The 25513-nt window shown below is 39.0% G+C and overlaps 1 protein-coding gene across 1 annotated transcript in view; it reads right to left on the bottom strand.

Annotated features, from left to right (window-relative positions):
- The window catches only part of LOC146799004 (uncharacterized), a 220127-nt gene that overhangs the window by 1232 nt on the left and 193382 nt on the right, over positions 1 to 25513 (bottom strand). Inside the window, exons 4-5 of the mRNA XM_085626366.1 lie at positions 22480 to 22539; positions 1695 to 2132 (exon numbers count right to left, since the gene is read on the bottom strand). Coding sequence (XP_085482492.1) covers positions 1695 to 2132 — 438 coding nt within the window. The 5' untranslated portion in view covers positions 22480 to 22539. The remainder of the gene's footprint in view (positions 1 to 1694; positions 2133 to 22479; positions 22540 to 25513) is intronic.

Below are 25513 nucleotides of genomic sequence, written 5' to 3'. Positions count from 1 at the left end.
GGTGCAAACAGAGTGCGGTGCAGACAGAGTGCGGCGCAGACAGAGTGCGGCGCAGACAGAGTGCGGCGCAGACAGAGTGCGGCGCAGACAGAGTGCGGCGCAGACAGAGTGCGGCGCAGACAGAGTGCGGCGCAGACAGAGTGCGGCGCAGACAGAGTGCGGCGCAGACAGAGTGCGGCGCAGACAGAGTGCGGCGCAGACAGAGTGCGGCGCAGACAGAGTGCGGCGCAGACAGAGTGCGGCGCAGACAGAGTGCGGCGCAGATAGAGTGCGGCGCAGATAGAGTGCGGCGCAGATAGAGTGCGGTGCAGATAGAGTGCGGTGCAGATAGAGTGCGGTGTAAAGAGAATGTGTTGAAGACAGTGTGGTGTATAGAGAGTGTGTGGAATAGAGATTTGTGCCGAAAGAGGGTGGTGCAGATAGTGTATGAAGAGAGTGTGTTTAAGAGAGTTTTGTGATGCGAGTGTGGTTAATAGAGTGTGTTTGTAAGATTGTTTTGGAGAGCGTGTGTGGGGAAGAGAGCGTGTGTGGGGAAGAGAGCGGGTGTGGGGAAGAGAGCGGGTGTGGGGAAGAGAGCGGGTGTGGGGAAGAGAGCGGGTGTGGGGAAGAGAGCGGGTGTGGGGAAGAGAGCGGGTATGGGGAAGAGAGCGGGTATGAGGAAGAGAGCAGGTCTGGGGAAGAGAGCAGGTCTGGGGAAGAGAGCAGGTCTGGGGAAGAGCGCCTTTTTGGGGAAGAGTGGGTGTGGGGTATAGTTTTGGAAGAGAGTGTTGTGAATGAGAGAGTTTTGTGATGAGAGTGTGATTAATAGAGTCTGTTTGTAAGATTGTTTTGGAGAGCGGGTGTGGGGAAGAGAGGGGGTGTGGGGAAGAGAGCGGGTGTGGGGAAGAGAGCGGGTGTGGGGAAGAGAGTGGGTGTGGGGAAGAGAGCGGGTGTGGGGAAGAGAGCTGGTGTGGGGAAGAGAGCGGGTGTGGGGAAGAGAGCGGCTGTGGGGAAGAGAGCGGCTGTGGGGAAGAGAGCGGCTGTGGGGAAGAGAGCGGCTGTGGGGAAGAGAGCGGCTGTGGGGAAGAGAGCGGCTGTGGGGAAGAGAGCGGCTGTGGGGAAGAGAGCGTGTGTGGTGAAGAGAGCGGGTATGGGGAAGAGAGCAGGTCTGGGGAAGAGAGCAGGTCTGGGGAACAGCGCCTTTTTGGGGAGGAGTGGGTGTGGGGTATAGTTTTGGAAGAGAGTGTTGTGCATGAGAGAGTTTTGTGATGCGAGTGTGGTTAATAGAGTCTGTTTGTAAGATTGTTTTGTAGAGCGGGTGTGGGGAAGAGAGGGGTTGTGGGGAAGAGATCGTATGTGGGGAAGAGAGCGTGTGTGGGGAAGAGAGCGTGTGTGTGGAAGAGAGCGGGTGTGGGGAAGAGAGCGGGTGTGGGGAAGAGAGCGGGTGTGGGGAAGAGAGCGGGTATGGGGAAGCGAGCGGGTATGTGGAAGAGAGCGGCTATGGGGAAGAGAGCAGGTGTGTGGAAGAGAGCAGGTCTGGGGAAGAGAGCATTTTTGGGGAAGAGTGGGTTGGGGTATAGTTTTGGAAGAGAGTGTTGTGAATAGAGAGTTTTTTTTTTTTTGCTGAGTGTGTGTTCTGTTGACTGTGCGAGTCTAGAATATTGTAACAACAAGTTTAATATTTTTCTAAATTTATATTTTACTTATAAACTTACCTCTGATATAGTCCCCGATATGGTCATTAATGTCCGTAACTTTGCTTCTCGGATTGTTTTAATAGGTGATATTGGTGGAGATGGTGGCTCTAGTATGTTTTGCGCTTCTTGTAGGATTTCACTTTGAAGCGTTAAAGGCAGCATCCTAGATATTTTGGTATGTTTCGTTAATAGAATAACATTGTTTTTGGCTAGGAAATTCCTTATAATAATTCCATTTCCTTTTTTTGTTTGATTGAAAAAATTGTCGTTATAGCATGTGGCTTTAATAGAACCACTTTCATCTGCTAGTGCTAGGTGGTACAAGATTTTGTTTTCTTGCTTTGCATTGCGGTAGTGTGTTTTTTGTGAACATGTTACAATATTTGCTCTTATAGCCTTTTGAAAAGGTTTGCTCTCTTGTTGTTTCCCCATCTTAATTTCTTGTATCGAAATCATCTGAAATGAGAATAAATTGTGAGTATATATTTCCGAATTAACTGTTTAAATTGTTACGGTATTCCAAACTAATTAATTCAATTTTAAAACCTGCTTACTAAATAGAGAGAGTTATTTAATAAGATAGAGTGAAGTAGATACGAGAGTGAGGTAGTAATAGAAATCGAGATTGATGTATTGAAAGCCTGATGTAGTGAGGGTGAGTAATGTTGTGAGTTTGTGAAATAGAAACAGAGAGTGATGTTGTGAGGTAGTAAGAGAGTGAGTTATTGAAAGTGAGATTGTAATTTTTTCAATGCGCTAGAAATATTGAGATAGTGAGATACTGAGATATTGAGAGAGTGATGTAGTGTGTTAGAAAGAGTGAAGTTGTAAGGTAGCGAGATAGATAGTGTATTTGAGAGTAAGTGATGTAGTGTATGTTTGCGAGAGTGACTTTTGATATAGTGAGGTAGTGAGAGTGAAATAGTGAAATAGAAATGGCTAGAGTGATGTTGTGAGATAGTGACTTATTGAGTGAGAAAGTTAAGTTGTGAGATATTATGTTAGAGAGTGCCGTAGTGAGAGAGTGAGGTATTGTGATATATTGAGGTATTCAGTGATATAGTTAGTGTATGTACAGTTATTGTGATGCTGTGCTATATAGAGAGTTGAGCAGTGAGGTAGAGAGTGGAGGTAGAGAGAGTAATTTAGCTAGTGAAAGAGAGTGAAGTAGTGTGAGAGAGAGAGTGAGGTGGTGAGGGAGTCAGGTAGTGAGATTTTTTGGGCGAGAGAGTGAAGTAGTGATAGAGAGCCAATTACACACATATATAGACCCATAGAGACAGAGCCACACACATAGACACAAAGTCTATCATTCAGACACACATACAGAGCAGGCCATAATGACACAGCTATATACACAGAGAGCTACAAATACATATACAGAGCTACAGACATACACATACAGAGCCACAGACTTACACACATACAAACTCACGTAACACACATAGTAATCCAGCCACATAAAGATACTGAGCCGATAATACACACATATATACACAACATGCTTTTTAAATTGCTACCCATAAGGCTTTGTGATCACTATAATATGACTCTAATATGCCATAGTTTCTTATGTGTACATTAGTATAGATATGATCTAATGTTGATTTGTAGTCAGTTGTATATTGTGTGATTATTTGCTGACATTGAAATTCGTTTAGCATATATTGTAATAGTAGTACTGTGTTTTGTGTTTCTTGTGTTAAATCTATGTTGAAGTCACCCATTATTATGTAGTTATATTCAGGGTAAAAGTTTAATATGCTACTTAAAACTTTGAAAAGTGTTTGTATATGTACATGTGGAGGCTTGTATAGCATTACAAATAAGTAGTTGCAATTGTTAAGATGTTGAGTAAAATGTAGAATATCAATTTCGTGTTGTGTTTCATATATTGGCAGTAAGTTAATATTTTTTCGGTAGTAAATTGCTATTCCATGCTTAGTTTGGTGATGGTGGAATTTATCAAATATTAAAAGATGGTACTGTTCTATCAAGAAAGTATTGCTATCCGATGTTCTAGTTGTGTTTATGTCAGTGAAGCATAGAATATCAGCATTCATTATATTGGTGTCTGATTTTAGTGCTGTGTAATTTTTTTGCAGTGATCGTATATTATGTACAATGATATTACACATTTCGTTATAGGTAAATAATTGAGGAACAGACATTTGTAATTGCATATTTGTCCTTAATCTGTCCATTTCTTCATGTACTTTAGAATGTACAACAATTTTCTCCTGCTGAAAGTTTTTAATATAGATGTTACCTAAGGATCTGGCTCTGCTTAAAGCTACATAATGCATATGATGTATTTTGCTATTGTTAAAATGTATGTAAAGTGGGTCAATTGTTTCTCCTTGTGTTCTGTGTATAGTACGTGCAGAGGATTGGCGTAGGGGAAATTGTTTGCGTATAATTGTGATAAATTTTTGTGTAAATTGAAAGTGCCGTGTTATAGCATGTATTGGTGTCCAATGAGGCAAAATGTTAGTTGTATACATGTGTTTATTTTCTAGCCTTGTACTTTTACCAACATTTTCTTTATCAAAATTAATCCATACTACAGTAGGGCTGTTATTTATTGCTTCTACAAATTCAACTATACCTGTCGCACCATTTGTCAAACCATCATTTACATTAATATTGGAAGTTATATCATATCGTAATTTTAAGGCAATGTGTACTATAAATGGCAGTCCCATGGTTTTAGTTGCATTTGTAGGTAACTGAGCTAGTATTTTCTTTTTCACAATTTCACTCAAGTCTGCTGCTACTGTATCTATGGCTGTTGCCGTGTAGACAGGATAGTTTAATATGTGTTGTAATAAAACTTCACTATTAATGTTATCAACCTCTTTGTTTGTTGGCATAATATAAGGAATAGTTTTGCTAATGGTTATTGGTGGTTCTAATTCTCGTGTTTGTATCTGTATTATATCTGCATCATTGTGTTTCCCTTCTCTTAATCTGTTTAGTAGTTCTGCAAATGGCAAGTCATTTAGCTGTCGCATAATTTTTGTTAACTCAAATAACTTAAAATGTTCTTGCCATAGATTAGTACTTACTGGTCTGTATGAATGCCTGGGGTTTTCAAAAATGTACGTGTCAAAAACTGGTTTCAATTGATAAAAATCTCCAATTGCTAATATAGATATCCCACCAAAAGGGAGATTGGACATTTTTATTTCTTGTAATCTATTATGTATGAAATTAAATAAATTAGCCCCTACCATTGATATCTCATCAATTATTAGTAATTTAAGATGCATTAACTCGTTTTGTAGTGTACTCCTTCTCACATGAGTTAGTGGTTTATGAGTTAGTGTTTGTGAAACTGGTATTTTAAACGTACTATGTAGTGTTTTTCCATGAATATTATGTGCTGCTTTGCCTGTAGGAGCTGTAAGCAGTACATATATGTTGTCTGGATTTTCCCCTGCTCTAGTATTGTAGTATCGTAGTAATGTTTGGTAAAGTGCTGTAATAAGGAAACTTTTACCTACTCCTGCACCACCTGTACAAAATGTGTAGCAGGGTTCTTCTTTTGTTTTTATCCAATTTAAGTGATGGTATATAAAGTTAAGTTGCTCATTTGTCAGATTTTGCATTATGTTGTTATACTGTTCATTTGGCATTAAATTATTGGTTATTGCTTCTTCAATACTTGTACTTCTAATGCCTAAATCGAATGATAAGTCATATAGTAATTGCTCATTAACTGGAATTTGAGGATATATGTTGTCATCTGTATTAATATCTGTTTGGGGTAGAATCAATGGTTCTACTGTAATGTTTTCAGTCTCAATGTTTTTTAGTGTTTTATTATATCTATTATGGTGAAAGTCAACAGTGCTTTTAATTTCTAAATAGCGTTCATAATATGTTTTTTTGTGGCCAATTATTAGATGTTCTACTCTCCATGGATAATAAAGCATTATCAATTCGCGATAGTAATTTTCAGAGTCATTTTTTTCGTTAAATCTACAATAGCGAATTATTTTAGGGTTTTTCCGTTTTATATATTCATTTTCTATTATTTCTTCTTGTATATTAATTGTAAGTTCTTCCTCATCTGAGCTATAAAAGTTATTTTCTGCTAGAAAATTGTCATGGTCTGTTTCTTGTTTTCCTTTTTTTTTTTTTTTCTCATCATACCTAGATGCATAGTCAGCTAATGTACAGGTTTCTAAATTTTCTGGCCATTTGCTGTACTTTACCATTATATTTTCAAATTGTATTTTATGAGAAGTATCTGGCAATAAATTAATAGTCTCCATATCTTTTAATAAGTATGTACGCTTTTCTGGTGGGATTGTATTAATGAATACAAAAGAGCGCGAACTTTTCCGTAATGGAATTTGAAGTATAAGATAAGCTGCCTCTTGTGCACTTATTTCAGTACAGTTTAAGAATTTGTTACCTATATGCTTAAGTTGATCTTTTATGCTAGGATTGTGATATACTTCTTTTGCAGCTTGTGCAATTATTCTGCTCATCCCACGTTGAGATTTACTAATATATGAAACAATATATACAGCACATGCATATGCATCTAAGATGTATTGGATATCAATATTTGCTTGCCATGCTTGTAAAATGGTAGTATTGTAGTTATTTATAAAGCATTCAGATGGTGCTCTTTTGAGAAAAATTGTTTTTTTTCCCTATTATTGACTGTATACACAATAGATACTGTTTTAAATTTAGTTGCATTGTATTTAAGAACTCATCAAAAGTATAACTTTGGAAGTCTTGTGTGTTCATAGTTAGATGTATTAGTTCAATTTGTTGAAGGAGTTCTTGATTAGTTTTGTCTAGTTCTAATTGCTCTAATATATAAGTTTCAGGCATGGGATATTTTGGGTATTGATATTTGCATGTTCTTTTATGCTTGATCCTGCAATTTTTTGTATGCCCATGCCTTTGGAGGGGTATTAAAGGCTCTATGTTTGGATCTTGTGTCTTTGCACATGTTATATACTTATTTATAAAAGTAATAACTTCATTGAGCTCAGAATTTTCATATTGTGGTGCATTTTCTATCCATATTATAGCATGTATATGTGGTGATCCCCGTTGTTGGAATTCTACTCTATAAAAGAAATCTAAAATCTTGCCAATTGGGTTACTTTCATGTAATAAAATACAATTAAATAGCTTTCTAACCTGAAAATCAAAATGCCTTGCACATGTAATGGGATTTTGTTGGATTAATGTGCATTTTGTTTCCCATGACATACTTGCAAATTCTTCTTTTGTACATTCTTTTTTTTTCTCTGTGCGTAATAAGATATTGATTAAATGATACCATTTTGTTTCTGCAGCTGACAAAGTTAAAAAAAAAGTTGGTATTCCCAATTGTCTTATCATAGCAAATAGGTCTTTTTTGCATTGCTCCCAATATGGTGGTGAACTACGTATAGTCTTTAGTATTTTGTACCCCTCATTATATTGGAGAATACTGTTTAATTTTTCTTTTATGTCTTTTGCAGCTATAACTTTCCCATTATTAAAGTATTTTCTAAGTGAGATGTATATTTTGCTATGTATTTGTTTTATACGTAATTTAGCCAATTTAAAGAAAACATTTGTTATAGACTTTGCTACTCTTTGATCATGACTTCTTAATTCCCATTGACATATAGTGCTATAATGTATTGGTACATGCCTTTCTTTATTAGTTGGTCTTCGCTTTCCGCAAAATATTGTAGGGAAAGCTAAATATTCTGACTCTATATCTTCATATAGACCTCTTGGTGTGTTATGTTCTGCAGGTGCTAAATTTAAAATATTTATGTTTTCTGTAGTTATTGTTTCATTAGTTAGCATAGTATCTAAATTTCCTGTGCCAATGTTGTCTTCAGAATCTGATGTATTATTTGTATCTGAAGTGTAATTACAAGGTGGTATATTTGGCGCTGTATATTCCCAATCAGGATTAAGGGTAACTCCATATTCTTTGAACATACTGCTATTAGTTGCTAGATATAGAGCTGCATGTTTTACTTTATTTGGGCGAACATTTTCAAAATGGGTAAAAGATTTATAACTTAATTTTCCTTTCAATTTAATGGGAATGGTCATGTTATCATTGATTTGCCTTGGTAAAACAGTAACAGTTCTCATAACATCTGCAGGTACATTAACTACTGCACCTGAGAGACATTTTTGGAATCCGCGTGGTAGTGTTCTAATTTGTACAAAAGGGATTCTGGGTGCTACTAATCTTTCTTCTAAATTATGCAAGTGTAAGGCTGCTGGGATATCCGGAAATGACATTTTATTATAAATAGAACAAGGCGGTATTTTTTTTTTTAGTAATATAGCTATAACATGTTTTACATATCTCATCTGTCTGTAGTTCACTAATGTTACATGTTATGAATTTTTCGTTACTTCTAATATTGTTTGTTTTTTGCAAGTTTTGCTTATGCCACAATTGATTGCAAATAGTGCAAGCATACTCTGGACCATAGGTTATTTGGGCATGAAAGTCATTAATTATGCTGTTTGTTCTTTGTAACCTTTGATTAATATCTGTGCTATGTGTATTATCTGTTTTTGGCGTACGTTTTCTTTTTCTTGTATTTAGCTGAACTTCTATTGTACTACTTTGTACAGCATCACTATGTGTAAATGTGTCTGTTCCCACATTGGTATTGCTATTTTGTACATTAGAATGTACAATTTTTTTGGGGGGGGTGTTAACTGTGTTCAAATTTGCATCTTTTACTTGTATGTTTGTTGTTGGCATATGGGTTAATGCATTAGAAGCTATCTTTGTTTTATGAACATATAATTTTGTTTCAAACTTCATTTTACCTTTGCTGTGGTTTTTTTGCGTTGCCTTAAGTGAAGCTTGCATAATTGTGTTTATTTTCACTGGTGTTAGTTGTAAAGTAACCGTTTGTGAATGGGTTAGTATTTCTTTATCAACTACCTTTCTAATGTAATCTATCAGTCCATCAATAGTTTCAATTCGTATAGCAAAACATGTTCCATTTGGATGTGGTATAGCATTTTTATCTTGGCTATGCGAATGAAATGTAAAATATGCATCAAGAGTTTTAAATACAGAAATTGCATAGTTTCCTATACCTATTAATCCACCAGTGTCATCATTAATAGTTGAAGCTATTGTTGTTAAAAATTTGTCATTCCTAAGTAGTTCTTTTTCCGGTATTTTGCTTTGAAATTCTTTTTTAAGCTTTATAAAATATATTATGCTATTGTGCCATATGTAATTTGGTAAATTATGTTGCTCACAATCATCTGTATTTAGCGCGTGCATTTCTGTATTTAAAGCATCTGCAAGATCCATAATGTTACGCAAATCTAAAGTATTCCAAGTAGATGCTGGTTTACAGTGGTTATGGATAATAGCAAATACAGTATTTGTTAGATTTTTCGAATTTGGTGATATGTTATTAATATTGATCTCTTCTGGCTTTTTTTGTGTTAAATTGAAAGTATGTGTTTGTTGTGTTGCTTGTGTTAAAAAATTAGCTTTGATGTTGATATTGCCAGTGTTTTTTACTTTTTTTGGCAATATGCTATTGGGTATACTTTCTGGGACTAATAATGTATTACTTTCAGTAATACAGATATCTGTATGATGGCTATTATCTTCATATGTGTTTGTATGTAAATTTGTATCTGATGTATGTTGTTTGGGATGTATGTTTATATGTGTGAGTGTTTTCTTAACGATATCTGCATATGTGTTTGCAGTAGTACTCTTCTGTGGTATACTATTACATTGTGGTATACTTATGTTACTGCTATTATTTGTAGACAGTGTTTTAGGTGTTTCGGTAAGAGTACTTGGATATGTTGTAGTACTAATCTTATTTAATGATGTGGATGGCTGTTCTATATTTTGCAAATGGCTATTAAGTATTTTAATGTTGTTTTTGGCTGCTTGTATACGTGTTTGAAATGCGTGTGTAAAAAAATTACTACATGCCTCAGTCGAATGCACATAAATATTTTTAAGTGGGACTGTAGTCATATTTTTTTCATTAGTGAGTATGTGTTTTTGTAGCGATTCTTTTTTAATTGTACTTATATGTATAGGAGTTAATTCATATGCTACACAATTACAATTGGGGGACTTAAGACTTTGTGCAAGTTTTGTAATGTAGTCTATAAGTTCATAAAATGCCATTTGTATAGTAATACATGTGCCATTTGGGTGAGGCATCCCTGTGTTGTCGCGGCTATGTGAGTCAAATACATAATATGTATTGTTATTATTTACAATGGATATAACATAAATATCCATGCAAAGTAAAACACCAGAATGCAAATCTAGCGCTGCTTTTAATACTGTTTGCATATTTGGGGAAGATGGCTCAAAATATGTCAATATGTCTCCATAAGAAGGTTCTTTAAGTTTAAGTGCATATATTAATGTATTGTGTTGTATAAAATTAGGTAAATCGTCAGGGTGCATAAGCTGTTGTTTATTAATGGAATGCATATCTTTATATAAAGCATCACCTAAGTCCATAATGTAATGTAAATCTTCTATGGTCCATGTATTTGCATTTTTGCAATAGTTGTGTATAATTGCAAATGTGCTATTCGGCAAACATTGTTTGCCTCTTGAATTACTAGAAAATCGAACATTACCCTGATGATAATCAGCCTGCAGTACCCTTTTTATATTTATTATTACAGTAAGTTTCCTATAATATGGTTGGACAAAAACTATAGTGTGCAGGTTAGAATTGTACACTATGTATTCCCTCAGTGTGTAGAGAAACCAAATATTAAGTAACTGGTTTTAATATGGTACCTTGAATAGGAATTTTCAATCTATGCTGTTATGCTAAAATATGTGCCTGTGTTACGCTACAGTTTTTGAAAGCGAATAAATGTATATTCCATGTATGTATTTTGTCCTTGTTTATCTCTACTTCGATCTTATATATCTTTGTGTGTATATATATATATATATATATATATATATATATATATATATATATTCACTGAAAAAACCATAGGTTTCACACATGTTATAGTTAGCGGAAATTTTACTGATAAAAAAACCAATGAAATTGCCCCGTTATAGTTAGTGCTGGCAACTATAACTCACGCGACCGCAATCTTCTGCTGATGCTAATACTGTATTTAGACACTTATTTGCCCATGTCTTCTTCCATACATTTTTAGCTATACATATATTACAAATATTTTTTTTTATAAAGACACATATGTCATCAGCAGAAGATTGCGGTCGCGTGAGTTATAGTTGCCAGCACTAACTATAACGGGGCAATTTCATTGGTTTTTTTATCAGTAAAATTTCCGCTAACTATAACATGTGTGAAACCTATGGTTTTTTCAGTGAATTTGCAAGGTTTTTTAAATGCTAATTCCTAACTATAACGTGTGTGAAACCTATGGTTTTTTCAGTGAATTTGTACGGTTTTTTAAATGCTAAGTTACTTTACGCCATTCGAGGCGTGCGCGCCCACTTAACGCAGTGCGTTCCGTGCACGGTTTTTATCAACTTTAATAAGCCCTGTACATTTGGTGGCCTTCGGCCACCAAAAGCACAGGGGGTGGGGTCAATGTGGATAGTGTTTTTTTTATTTCGATTTTATAATTTCATGTTGCCAAAATATAGTTTTTTTACTGATGTAATAAGCCCTGTACATTTGGTGGCCTACGGCCAGCAAAAGCACAGGGGGTGGGGTAAGTGTGGATAGTGTTTTTTTTATTTCTATTTTTTACCGTACGCTTACGGTAAGCGTACGGTAAGCGTACTCGGCGAAATTGCCGAAAAAAAAATAAAACCGTTTTTGCTCTTGGGGGATGTTTGGGGACTCCCTCAACATGACTATGTGGGAGGGAGTTGTCAAAACAGCCCCGTAACATGTTTTTGGGCATCATGTTTGATAAATAACACTCAGTGCGAGAGACAAAATGGCGGACGCCGCTTCCTGGTTTCGGCCGATTCGAATGTTTACTAAGATCTAAGAGCCAATCAGAATCGCGCTCGCCACCGTACGCGTACGGTAAGCGTACGGTAAGCGTACCGTAAGCGGGCTCAGATATATATATTGATTTAAAGGCTATTTTCTCAGAATCTACTGAACAGATTTACACCAAACCTACAAAAGGCACTTCCTTGACATAGGGACTACCTCTCTGCCAAATTTCTAGTAATTCTGTTCAGCCGTTCGGGCTGTAGCTCTGTCTAAAGGTCCTATGGAAAAATGCATGGGAAAAACGCGTTTTGGGACCCCCCTTTTATCTCAGCCCCCGCTTGACGAATCCCCCCGAGACTTTCAGGGTAGGAGCGGAGCGTAGTGCCCCACCTATTTTGAGAAATTCGCGAGGATTCATCGACCGGCGCTAAAGTTATTCAAAATAGAATGTTGCGGATTTCCTATGGAAAAGGGGTCCTAACTATAACTACCTACTGGCGACCGCCAGTAGGTAATATATATATATATATAGATATATCTACCTATCTGTATAAATATATATCTCTATACCTATATATATATCTATATATATTAATATACATATATAGATAGATAGTGATAGATATAGATTGAGACCGACTAAGATATTGTAGATAAAGTTTTAACCAAATTCAATTTTTACGTAAATCAACTATTTTTACACAAAGTCTACATAATATTAAGTTAACTACTACAACACTTTTCCTATTGTGTTTGATTGTGTATGTTTTTAGCGTAATTATGAAAAAGTTTTCACTTTATAAGATTATCATATATATATGTATATATATGTATATATATATATATATATATATATATATATATATATATATAAACGTTATCTCTAATTATGCATGTGTTTTTTTTCCTGTGTCAGACTGATTGAGAAGCTACTTCCTATATGTATACTACACTGTGAAAACAAATGTTTAGTATTGTTACTGATAAGCTATTGGTAAAATTGTCTTTTGCTTTTTAGTAACTGTCTTAGCAGATGACTTGTTCATGAATTGTAAACAAATATGGTTTAGTGTTAAAAGATGTATTTTTCCTATTACCCCACAATTTTTGTTTGTTGCTATAGTTTTTGAGATATATAGCTATATGTTTCTTGATATTTATCTATCTATTTATATGTGTGTATGTATATTATCTACTGGCGGTCGCCAGTAGATAGTTATAGTTAGGACCCTGTTTCCATAGGAAATCCGCAACATTCTATTTGGAATAACTTTGGCGCCGGTCGACGAATCCTCGCGAAATTTTCAAAATAGGTGGGGCGCTACGCTCCGCTCCTACCCTGAAAGTCTCGGGGGGATTCGTCAAGCGGGGGCTGAGAAAAAAGGGGGGTCCCAAAACGCGTTTTTCCCATGCATTTTTCCATAGGACCTTTAGACACAGCTACAGCCCGAACGGCCGAACAGAGTTACTTGAAATTTGGCAGAGAGGTAGTCTACAGGTCAAGGAAGTGCCTTTTGTAGGTCTGGTGTAAATCTGTTCAGTATGTCCTGAGAAAATAGCATTTAAAAGCATATATATATGTGGGCGGAGCCTAACCACACATCTCATCCTGAGATCTGATTGGCTGTCAGCACTTCATCCAAGAAGTGTTGGCAGCCATCTTGGGACCAATATACATGATAGCACCTCATTAAAAAGCATTGCAGTTAATAGAAGGTTTTAAGACTTTAGTTACATTATAAATCATTTGTTGATGGTACCATACTCATTTTAGGAATTGTGGTATGTTCTAAGGTGATTTCACCATGTGAAAAAGCCTTCTGCTGGGATATCATGATTGAGAGAAAAATATTTTCTCATGCTTTTACCACAGAGGTTTGGAAGGTGATCTATAAGCTAAACTGAGAGCTTATTTTCTGTAAATTCACATTATCTTTCTCAGTCATGTGAGAATGAAGTCTGACATTCTCAGTAAAACATGTACATCCAACAAGGGCAGAGACTGTCAGTTGATTCCTTTGTGTTCTACTGCAGCTTCCCAGAGTGTTCCAAAGAACTACTAGAGCGCTAACAGTCCTACTTATGATAAACGTATGGCACACCTGAAGCCATCTTGCTTGGATTAAAGTGGTAACTCTTAAAACATTTAATTTAAAAAGGAACAAAATGAGGGGGTTCATTTTTCCATAAAAAGTATGATTAGTGCTGCAGAAAGAAAAATTAGGGCACATTTTGAGTGACTTTTCAAATCCTCTTGTATTTCATTAAAACATTCTGACATGCAGACTGAAACATGCACTTTCAATACCAGCAGCAGTTTTCCCTGGTGAGCAGTAGCTTTACTACAGTGATCTAATGAGCAAAAAGAGTGCTAACATTCTGAATTTATGGCAAATGTGTGACACATCTGAATGCCTTCTTGATGGAATCAAAGTAAAAAACTGAAAGTATTTCCTACTGAGGAGACTGCAGTAAATGAGGAAATTAGGAAACTTCATAACAAATAAGTCTCCCAAGATGGCCACCAGAGACAAAAGAGCCCAAATGTAGCCCAAATATCACCCAGATGTAGCCCAAGTATAGCCCAATGACAGAATGTCCCAGAATGTTCTTAAAAACAACTAGAGCGCTTACTGTCTTCATTATGACAAAAGTATGGCATACCTGAAGCCATCTTGATTGGAATAAACTGGTAACACTTAAAACATTTCATTTAAAAAGGAACACAATGAGGGGGTTCATTTTGCCACAGAAATTATGATTGATGCTGAAGAAAGAAAATGAGAGCACATTTTGAGTGACTTCTCAAATCCTCTTCTATTTCATTAAAAATTCTGACATGCAGACTGAAACATGCACTTTTAATACCAGGAGCAGACTTCCATTGTGAACAGTAGTTTTACTACAGTGATCTAATGAGCAACTAGAGTGCTAACATTAAGAATTTATGGCAAATGTGTGACATATCTGAATACCTTCATGAGGGAATAAAAGTAAAAAACTGAAAGCATTTCCTACTGAGGAGACTGCAGTACATGAGGAAATTAGGAAACTTCATAACAAATAAATCTCCCAAGATGGCCACCGGAGACAAAAGAGCCCAAATGTAGCCCAAAATCACCCAGATGTAGCCCAAATATAGCCCAATGACAGAAGTGTGCAAAACACTTATTATTTTGTGTTTTTGCAGTGTTATATAGTGCAGACTTGTCAGGTATTGGAGTGCTTTACATGAGCATTGGTTACATCACACAAGAACAAATTCATTTTGGTTGTAGACATGGGGAGACTAAGTGATTTGACCAGAATCACAGAATGTCGAGCTGAAGCAGAAACTTCAACCTGGTTCCCCAGTTGCAAAGTCTGCAGTTCTGGAAGTAACACCACATCCTCTCCCCTAAGTGCAACATTTAATCAAGTGTTCAACTGGATAAAAAAACATAAAGATAACAAATAATTTAAAAGTGCTTTGTCGCTATTTGAAAACTCAGAAAATATGTCCTTATTTTAGTCTTTTAGAGCACTAACCATAATTTTGATGCCAATAAGACCCTCTCATATATGTAATTTCTAAAGGAAATGCTCTAGGTATTACAGTTTTGATTACATCAAGATCATGTCAGGCGTTCCACACTTTTGTAATAAATATAGAATGTTAGCAATCTAGTTGTTCATTAGGATACTGTTGAGAGGCAGAGGCCAGGGGCACGGACTCTGAAAATTGAAGGCAGGTAGGAGGGTGCAAAGGCAACAATTTAACCACACTGAGCAGGCAGGAAGGGCCATGGAAGCACAACAGACTATGGAGGGCAGTGGAAAGGGGGGCAGGGGCAACAAACCAACAATACAGGACTTGCAAGAGAGGCTGTTGGAGGGAAGATCTATTACGGGTCAAGGAAGCTAGGGGCGGTCCCCAGAGCCCCGGGAGCCACCACAGAACTGAGCAGGAGAGTGAGTCAGGGACAAAAGGGGCACCTTAATTTGAGCCGGGGTGCCTAGTAACGCTTGCTCCAAAAATGAAGAAAACAGACATATGAGACATGGAATTGGAGGCAGAATACAATGGCAGTTTAATGAGAAGATGCAACTTCAAAGAAACCGCAGAATAGAGACATAAAGTACAAAATACAGAATCCAGATAATCATACAGCTGTCATGATATTCTCTGTATCTCAATTAATGTACTGACAGAGAGAGAGAGAAAACACATCTATAAATGCATCATGAGAAACAAGTTACACCAAGGAAAATGTTACCTAGGAACACTCACGTTTACTCTTAGAGCAAGCATTCCTGCAATTACAATACAAAATCTTTTAAATGCAAAAGTAAAGAGAACAATGGTTAAACATAACATGACATTTCATATAGGTAAAATAGAATAAGATACTTCAAGCAAAGCAGAGCAAGACATTTTAAGCAAAGGAAGACAAGAGCTCCCAGCTCTTGGGGAAAACCTGCACAGCCTGTTAACCTACATACAGACGGCGAGGTAGTCCGTCGATATCTGTGGGTGCTTCCTTTTTATATCATTTTGTGGGCTCCTTTGCACGCTACATCTACCTACGTATGCTACCCAAAAGCTTTGTCTGCAGATTTTACCAGACATTTCGTCATTTACCCACTTAATGCTGACAATGGACTGGGTGAAAAGGTCAGTCTCTCAGGCCAATCGCTTATCGTAAGTTCCATAGAGCAAGCAGAAAATAATGGGTATTGTACGGGAATTCAATATATTCATGTATAAAATCTCCTCAGTTCTCCTAACTTGACGCTCTGTGGTTGCCACTTCCTTAAAAGCGGGAAACCTGCCCAGGAAGCAAGTACCAGTCCAGGATGCAGCCTACTGTATGTCGACAGCTTCAGGGGGATGTTGAACTTTGATACTGAGCACGGAGCACTCGGGTAGGGTGGGGGCTACTAGTTTGGAGCAGAAGGCCTCGCAGACTTGCCTTCAGACTGCTATACACTAAAATTGCAGAGCTATGGTCAATTTAACAAAGAGGCCTACATATTGAACAGAAGGGCCTACACAGGGGTTTTATGCTGGCTGAGTGGTAAGGATGTCTCAGGATAATTATATAGCAACACAGGACCCGCTGGTCAATTTAATACGGCCTACAAATGCGGCTGGCAGGGCAAGGACAAGGGTCTCATACTTCAGGTGTGGACAGAACGGGCCAGGGGCCCCCTGTGATACAAAATCTACCCTCCTTCAAGGCTGTGGCAATGTAATAGACCATTGTGGGCAGAAGGAAGAGGCAATGGTAGTACAACCATACATGCCAACAGACCCGATTCAGCCAGGAAACGTCCAATGTTTTTAAGCTCAAATGGGCTTTATTTGATCTGTCTCCTGTCTACAATATCCTCTTTTTCAATGTAACTCAAAGGGGAAAATCAATACCCCAGTTTTTTTTCAAAATCTCCCTCTTACCAAGTTCAAACTGTTCGCAAGTATGGTACATTGGATCATGGAAGGAAATGGGATAGGGACATAGACTTGGATAACAGAGGACAGGAGGGACATGGAGAGGTGCACCAAACTGACCCTGCAGGGCAGGCATCAGGGTTTGCAGCAGCACAATACACCACACAGGGCATGCAGGACGGGAGTGCAGCACAAAAATCCATAGAAAGCAAGAGGGAGGGGACAGGACCATGCACATGGACAACAGAGAACAGAGGGGCAAGAGGCAATGGTAGCTAGCTGACCATAATGGACAGAGAGGAGAGAAAGCTGCAGCATAACAGACCATAAAGGGCAGGGGGGACGGATCAGGGGCATTACAATGGAACAGACAAGCCAGGAGGGAGGGAGTAGGGGTCTGCACATGTAAACAGAGGGCTGGGGGCAAGGGGGCAGGGCAGGAGCAGCAAGATAGCCATGAAGGTCAGGCAGGATGGGCACTAGAAGCAAGACACACCATGAAGAGCAACAGTGAGACTGTGATGGCATACACACAGACCATGGAGGGAAGGTGGGAGGGGGTCAGGGGCAGCTAACTGACCACACAGGGAAGGTGGGAGGGGCCATGGCAGCACAGAAGACCATGCATGGCAAGTGGGAGGGTTAGTGGCAGCACAATGGCTATGATGGGCAAGAAGGAGGGTGCAGGGGCATGCACAAAGGACGATGGAGGATAGAAGGGAGGGTCAGGACCTGTGCACAGACAAGAAAGTTCAGGGGAAGGGACCTCACAACAGACCACACGGGGCAGGCAGGAGGAGCAGTTGCAGCACAACAGACCAGGGAGGGCAGAAGGGTGTGGCAGTACAATGGACCATGTAGGACAGGAGGAAGAGGATAGGGGCATGGCTTGTGGACAGGCAGGGTGGAGGTGGCAGGGACAGGTTACAGTCATCTGACAATGCTAGGCAGGTGGGAGGGGAGTGGCAGCTCAACAGAACACTCAGAGTAGATAGGAGTGGCAGGTCCATGGGACATGGTGGGCAAAAAGGATGGAGCAGGGGCATGCACAACGACATCGGAGGGCAGGGGGAAGGAGAATAGGGGCAGCAAGCTGAGCACAGAGTTTAAGCAGGAGGTCAATGATGGGGCATAGAATTGGGCAATGGAGGGTAGGAGGAGTGGACTGGTACATCATACTAAATTGAGGGCAGTGGCAGCACATCAGACCATGCATGGCAGGAGGGAGGAGGCTAGTCCATGGATTCACACAACAGAGGATAGGGAGGAGGGGGATGGGGCAGCAAGCTAACTGTTCAGAGAAGGCGGGTATTAGGAACTTTATTGTTTTTAAAACATTGTGTCTGTGCGAACTACTTAAAATATGAACAAGTATGCAGCATAATCTCACTTTTATTCAGGAAGAAGAGGACGTTTGTGACTGTGACTCCGGGCTCACTTGGTAGAAACACCCCCTGACCCTCCACCCCCTATCGCAAAATGTAATGCCCGTGAAAAGGGTAGGTGAACACAGTGTTATATAGAACATAGTCCTGAGAGCACGATTGTAAATGAAAACTAGATATAGTGTATGGTATAAACTATGCACCAAAAAGTGTGATATAAGATGAACCGGGCGTGAAATATAATATGCAATACATTGTGCGCAATGACAGATTCATTGGAGAGCGCGAGATAGCACAGGCACTAGCGCGTGCTATGCGATATGCGCCTTGGAATGTAATATGCACAGGGCAGTGTTGTGTAACCTAACTAGTCTCTAAAGTTGTAATATAAAATATGTGCTGGGGAGTGTAACGTTGCATATGCACTGTGACAAAGATATGGATCCCAGATTGTAATATGTATGGCATAGCACTGTGCGTTATAACATAGGCATCGAGGAAGGCACGTTAGATGGGGCAATATAACCCGTGCGAAGACAAGTGTGGTATGACATATTCACGGGGTGGTGTTACAGTGCACATGGGCTAGAGAGTGTCATAGCATATGCACTAGCTAGTGGAATACAACACAGAGGTGTGTGGCACTCGGCAGGCAATGGTGGGTGTAACACAGCATTGGGCTCTGTCAGGAGCGCGCTGTGACTCTCAAGTGATGTTCGTCCCCTTTCCAGAGAGTAAAATAAAAAGTATTACACATCCAGCAGTGGATGTGTGTTTTATTAACCGTGAGGGGGGTTTCTTGCATAGTTTTGGTCGAATTTTTGTTGAATCCCCTTTGAATGGCTTGGTGTGCATGTGTATTAAATGTGCCCGTCAATAGCTACCCATGTTTGTATAAATAAACGACAAGGGTGTCTGCCGGGATTAGGCACGGTAGGGCATCAGACATGTCAGAGCTTCACTAGTGGTGTAAATACATTCCACGTGGATTCATTGCATGCATAGTCGCCTTTTAATGAATATCACGCAAATCGTCATGGTGATAGGTACGTACGGTTTGTCCAGCATGTCCTAGGTGTGTCTATAAATATATATTTTTTTAAAATAATAAAAAACAGTGGCCGGCCCTGGGGATTGGGGTCAAAAAAATATAATTAGGAGACAGGCCCTGGGGGATGGGGTCATCAGGGCCAATACATTAGAATAAGAAGGGGAACCACACAGCCCCCCTTCTTAAAAAATTAAAATAAATAAAAGGCTGGCATCGTGCCGGAGGCCATGACCCCTCCGTGCAGCACTCTGCAAACGCGCCCCCAACAGGCATCTCCAGTATGCGCCAGGGAGCTGCGCTGCAGACAGGTGTTCTGAGGCCAAGCCCCTTTTTACACCTCTCTGCAACGCAGCTCTGTGGCGCTTACTGGAGGTACCTAGTGGTCTAGTTTGACCCTAGGGACCCTTAGGATTCAAGGGGACTTAATCTCTCAACTTAGAACAGCCACAGGGCGCGTTTACACAGTGATGAAGGGAGGGGACGGGGCCTGAGGTGACGTGTGCAAACACGCACTATGGCACGTTTTAAATTGGGGATATAATTTCCCTTCAATACTGAGGGCCCCTGGGGGCTAACTAGCCCACCAAGTGCTTCCAGTAAGCGCCACTGAGCTGCATTGCAGAGAGGTGGTCCAGGCCGTGCCACTTTTTACACCTCTCTGCAACGCAGCTCTGTGGCACTTACTGGTGGTACCTAGTGGGCTAGTTGGACCCTAGGGACCCTCAGGATTCAAATGAACTTAATCTCCCAACTAAAAATGGACACAGGGCGTGTTTACACAGTGGTGAAGGGAGGGGACGGGGCCTGAGTTAACGTGTGCAAAAACGCCCTGTGGCCTGTTTTAAAAGGTAGTTTTAATCCCCATGCCCTATAATATACTAGGGGCTTACAGAGGAGGTCATGCTAATCACAGGGGGACCCCAACGCATAATGTTCCCTAGTGTATGTAGGTGTTTTCACTGTATTCTAAGTGTCTTTTAACATAGCACTGGCTCTAGGACTGGTTAGTCAGACTCAGTTACCACCAGTATCCGTCTGAAAAAGTTGAGGGTACAGGATGATTTTGCAACAAGGCTTCTTTCTGCTCTTCTTTTTGTTCTTTCTGCACGTTATCCTTCTTCCTGCACTTATCTTCGTATTTGAGGACATCTGTTGCTTCTTTCTGCACTTCTTTTGTTTCTTTCTGTGCATTTTTTCTTCTTTCTTCACATGTCCTATCTCTGTAGGCATAGTTAGAAATTAGCATTTAAAAAACCTTTGAAATTCACAGAAAAAACCATAGGTTTCAGGCACGTTATAGTTAGGAATTAGCATTTAAAAAACCTCAGAAATTCACTGAAAAAACCATAGGTTTCAGGGGTGTTATAGTTAGCTGGACTTTTCACTTGTACAAAACCATTGAAATTCCCCCGTTATAGTTAGTTCAGCTAACTATAACTCGCGCGCCCGCAATGCACTGCTGATGACGTCACATATTACATCACTCATGACATGGTCAGTGACATCACTCATGACATCACTGATGACATCTCAAATGACATCACTGATGACATGATCCTTGTGATAGAGTGGCAGACCTCCTCTCACCCTAATATAACCTTTGATACACACATTCAAAAATAGAGACTAAAATTTTCAAAACAATGGACATACCAATACCAGTTACAACAACCTCTTCAGTAATTCTAAGATCCACATACACATCCACTCATTCACCAACAGTCCTATACAGTCACTCATACATGTATTCACTCATCATATGTACTCATACACCTATACATCCTGTTACACAATGCCACTCATCCATAGAGTTACTCACACACATAGTCACTCATGCTAATAAAGAATCAAACATACATTTACTTGCATATACAGTTATACACACACCACCACACTTACTTCTACGGAAACTTACACATACTTAGTCTTTTAAACAATCACGTATAGAAACACATACTTATTCATACAGGAACTCTTTCAATCTCTCACTCTCACATATACTCACATATATACACCAATAGTCACATATACTAGTTTAAAACATATGTAGTTACTCATAAAGACACTATTGAGACAGTCATTCACTCACTAACACACCCATACACACACTCATCCACCCATACAGTCCTGCACACATGCTGTGTTCAACACATACAAACAGTGAGTCACTCATTCATGCACCTATGCACTACGTAATACCCCCCACCGAACCATGCAGACACTCAGACTGATACACAAAAAACCAACTAATAACCTATATAGACACCCATGTAGCTACTCACCAACCCATGCAGCCACTTATACACAAAGTGAGAGACTGATACAGATATTTACATATTTAAACATTACTCACTAAGCCATGTATTCACTATGATACACTTAATCAGTTAGTTACACAATCAATTTTTCAAAAACAAATCATCCATTTAGACACTTATATACCCATTTATTCTTCCATCGACCTTGAGATATACATATATAAAACATATTTAATTTTCAGAAAAACACATATTCTTTGGATGATGTAATCAGTGATGTCATCAGTGATGTCATTTGAGATGTCATCAGTGATGTCATGAGTGATGTCACTGACCATGTCATGAGTGATGTAATATGTGACGTCATCAGCAGTGCATTGCGGGCGCGCGAGTTATAGTTAGCTGAACTAACTATAACGGGGGAATTTCAATGGTTTTGTACAAGTGAAAAGTCCAGCTAACTATAACACCCCTGAAACCTATGGTTTTTTCAGTGAATTTCTGAGGTTTTTTAAATGCTAATTCCTAACTATAACGTGCCTGAAACCTATGGTTTTTTCTGTGAATATATATATATATATATATATATATATATATATATATATATAGATATATAAAACAATATCTAGAGAGTGGAAGTGAGTTCAAACGTGTATTTCCTATGTATCCTATACAGATCTTTTGCAACCACTGTTATTACAAGTACTTAGCTAAACATAATAGTTATGTACTTTTACCTCGATGTTGTTAAGTCAAGGAGTTAGCAGCGTGCGAGTTTGAGGGCAAGAATAGAAAATCTAGGAAAAAAGAAAACAAACATTAATAATAGCGTTAAATAATTGCACAATTTAAAATGTAGTCTTATTCAAAACATTAAAAGTATTGAATTAAAGTGTTTAATAGAGAAGGTGTATTGTTGAGCAAGTAGTAATACTGTACTACAGTATTAATATAGAATGTAGATAAGCTTCTAATAAAGATTGTGTATTACGGAGTATTAAAGTGTTGTGTGCATTAATGTGTAAGGACAGTTTTTGTGAATACAGAGTGCACCATGCTCTCTGCACCATGCTCTCTGCACTACGCTATCTGCACTATGCTCTGTGCACCATGCCCATAAGTGTGGTAGAGAGAGTGTGGTACAGAGAGCGTCATACAGAGAGCGTCATACAGAGAGTGTCATACAGAGAGTGTCATACAGAGAGCGTCATACAGAGAGCGTCATACAGAGAGCGTCATACAGAATAGAGAGTAATTGAGAGAGTAATAGAGAGCATAATCCAGCGAGGTTATTAGAGAAATACAGAAAGAGTAATATAGAGAGGGTAATATAGGGAGGGTAATACAGAGAGGGCAATACAGAGAGGGCAATACAGAGAGGGCAAGGCGGAGAGGGCAAGGCGGAGAGGGCAAGGCGGAGAGGGCAAGGCGGAGAGGGCTAGGCGGAGAGGGCTAGGCGGAGAGGGCTAGGCAGAGAGGGCTACGTGGAGAGGGCTACGTGGAGAGGGCTACGCGGAGAGGGCTACGCGGAGAGGGCTACGCGGAGAGGGCTACGCGGAGAGGGCTACGCGGAGAGGGCTACGCGGAGAGGGCTACGCGGAGAGGGCTAGGTGGAGAGGGCTAGGTGGAGAGGGCTAGGTGTAGATGGCTATCAAACATAGTTAAGTCTGAACGTAGTGTGTTTTATTAACAACGTGTAAAGATGTATAGTCCATGGTGTGGTTGTAGCACATGGTGGTAATTCTTGTCCCTGTGTGTAAGAAAATTCTACTGTTATTAAAAGAGTAACAAAAAGCAATGGCAATGTACTAAAATGTAAAAAGGACTTTCCCTTGCTATGTATTAGCGTCAATTTTGTTCAAATGCATTGTATATTTGTAAGCGAAATTAGGAACTGCTCAGCTTGCTATAACCCTCTATTATATCACAAATTTCTCCAGATAAAATTGAAAATCAGTCTTACATTTAAAGTGAACGTGAACAAAGCATTTTTAAACGGATTTTATCTGATTGCACCATATACTGAGATATACTTTGCTTCGGCTATGGATTTGGTAAAGTACTTAAAAAAATTACGTTATTTCCATCACAAAAAAACCCAGCATTGGCTGCCATTAAACTGCATTACGTGTCAGTTATGTGAAAATTTCTAGCGAACATTATTGCAGTGGGTTGAGGGGGGAGGTGTGCTGTGCAATGAAATGGCACTAACATTAATGGCTGCTGCACAATTGATAATTAAAATGTACGTAAGTCGCTAAATTTTCCATGCAGTACATTTTAAATTTAAATTCTTCGTACTGTTCATGTTTTGTCTGTGCGAATGACATGGCACTAACATTATTGGCGGGAAGTAATTCCACAGTAATGTGTAAAGAGAGTTTGTGTGAAGACAGCGTGTAGTGTGTGTGTGTATATACTGTGTGTGTAGACGTTGTGTCTAAGCAGACTATGTATCTTAAACAGTATGGGAAAGTGTGTGTAACCCAATATGTTTAGCAATGTGTACAAAATAATTATTTGTTAAGACTATTATAGTATTACCAGTAGAGTAATGCTCACAAGTGTGGTACAGAGAGCGTCATCCAGAGAGCGTCATCCAGAGAGCGTCATCCAGAGAGCGTCATCCAGAGAGCGTCATCCAGAGAGCGTCATCCAGAGAGCGTCATCCAGAGAGCGTCATCCAGAGAGTGTAATACAGAGAAAGTAATAAAAAGAGAGTTATAGAGATAGAATAATATAGAGAGCATAATCCAGAGAGCTTATTAGAGTAATACAGAAAGAGTAATACAGAGAGGGTAATACCAACAGGGCAATACAAAGAGGGCAATACAGAGAGGGTAATACAAAGGAAACAAATGTGTGTGAAAAGTGCACGCAAATAACCAACACATTAGAAATACAGCCTAGCCTGCCATTACTCAGCATTATGGCAGTGGGTAGAGGGGGGAGCTGTGTTGTGCAATGATATGGTGCAAACCGAAATGGCGGTAAGTAATTTAAAAAGTACGACTTTAACTTACTGTTGTGCATGATGTGCGTATACAGCAGGCGTATAATACATTTTCTTGTAATTGTAAGTGTCCTATAATATCCAAAAAGTATTTCCACTGAATGAATATTTTGCAAGCCTGCTATTATTCACCAATAACTATACAGCGTGTCCCAAAACTAATTACAAAGTGCCAATAAGTTAATAGCAGCAATTCCCGAAGGCCTGATTATCATTTTCCGGATATAACGCCTAGGTACTGTCCGTTGTTAAAAATCTAAAATTTTCTGTGAGTAGTGCACGCCAATAAACCAAAGATCTACAAAATGATTTGTAAATTAAACTTCTAGAAAAAAAGTGTGCAATGACGCCTTGTGAACGCACCACAAATTGCAAAAGTACACTGATATAGCTCTATTTACGCTGGTAACAATAGGCATACATCCTTCAAATTCAATTAGAGTGCTATTCCTGAGAATCACGTTAGAATGTATTTTCGCGGTAATAGCAACGGATACAATACCACTAAAAACTTTAAGGCTGCATGCCTTGGAATCGATAATTGTTACATGCAGCACAATAAAAGTTATGCCAACGTAGTGTCCCTGTATAATAGTAACGTTTAAATGCCTCGAAAGCCGTGAACATAAGAAGGGCTGTGGCCCAACCCCCCAAAACCTGATTTATCCGCTAAAGTTCCTATGCAGCCCAATTAAAATCTAAACTGTTTGTACTGTTAAATATGTGTGTAAAGCGTACGTAAACAACATATTAAAATC

The sequence above is a fragment of the Triturus cristatus genome, chromosome 9 (genome assembly GCF_964204655.1).
Source record: "Triturus cristatus chromosome 9, aTriCri1.1, whole genome shotgun sequence".
In the NCBI taxonomy this organism is placed as follows: domain Eukaryota; kingdom Metazoa; phylum Chordata; class Amphibia; order Caudata; family Salamandridae; genus Triturus; species Triturus cristatus.
The sequence above is the reverse complement of the archived record's forward strand: the minus strand, read 5'-3'. Positions and strand labels throughout refer to the sequence as shown.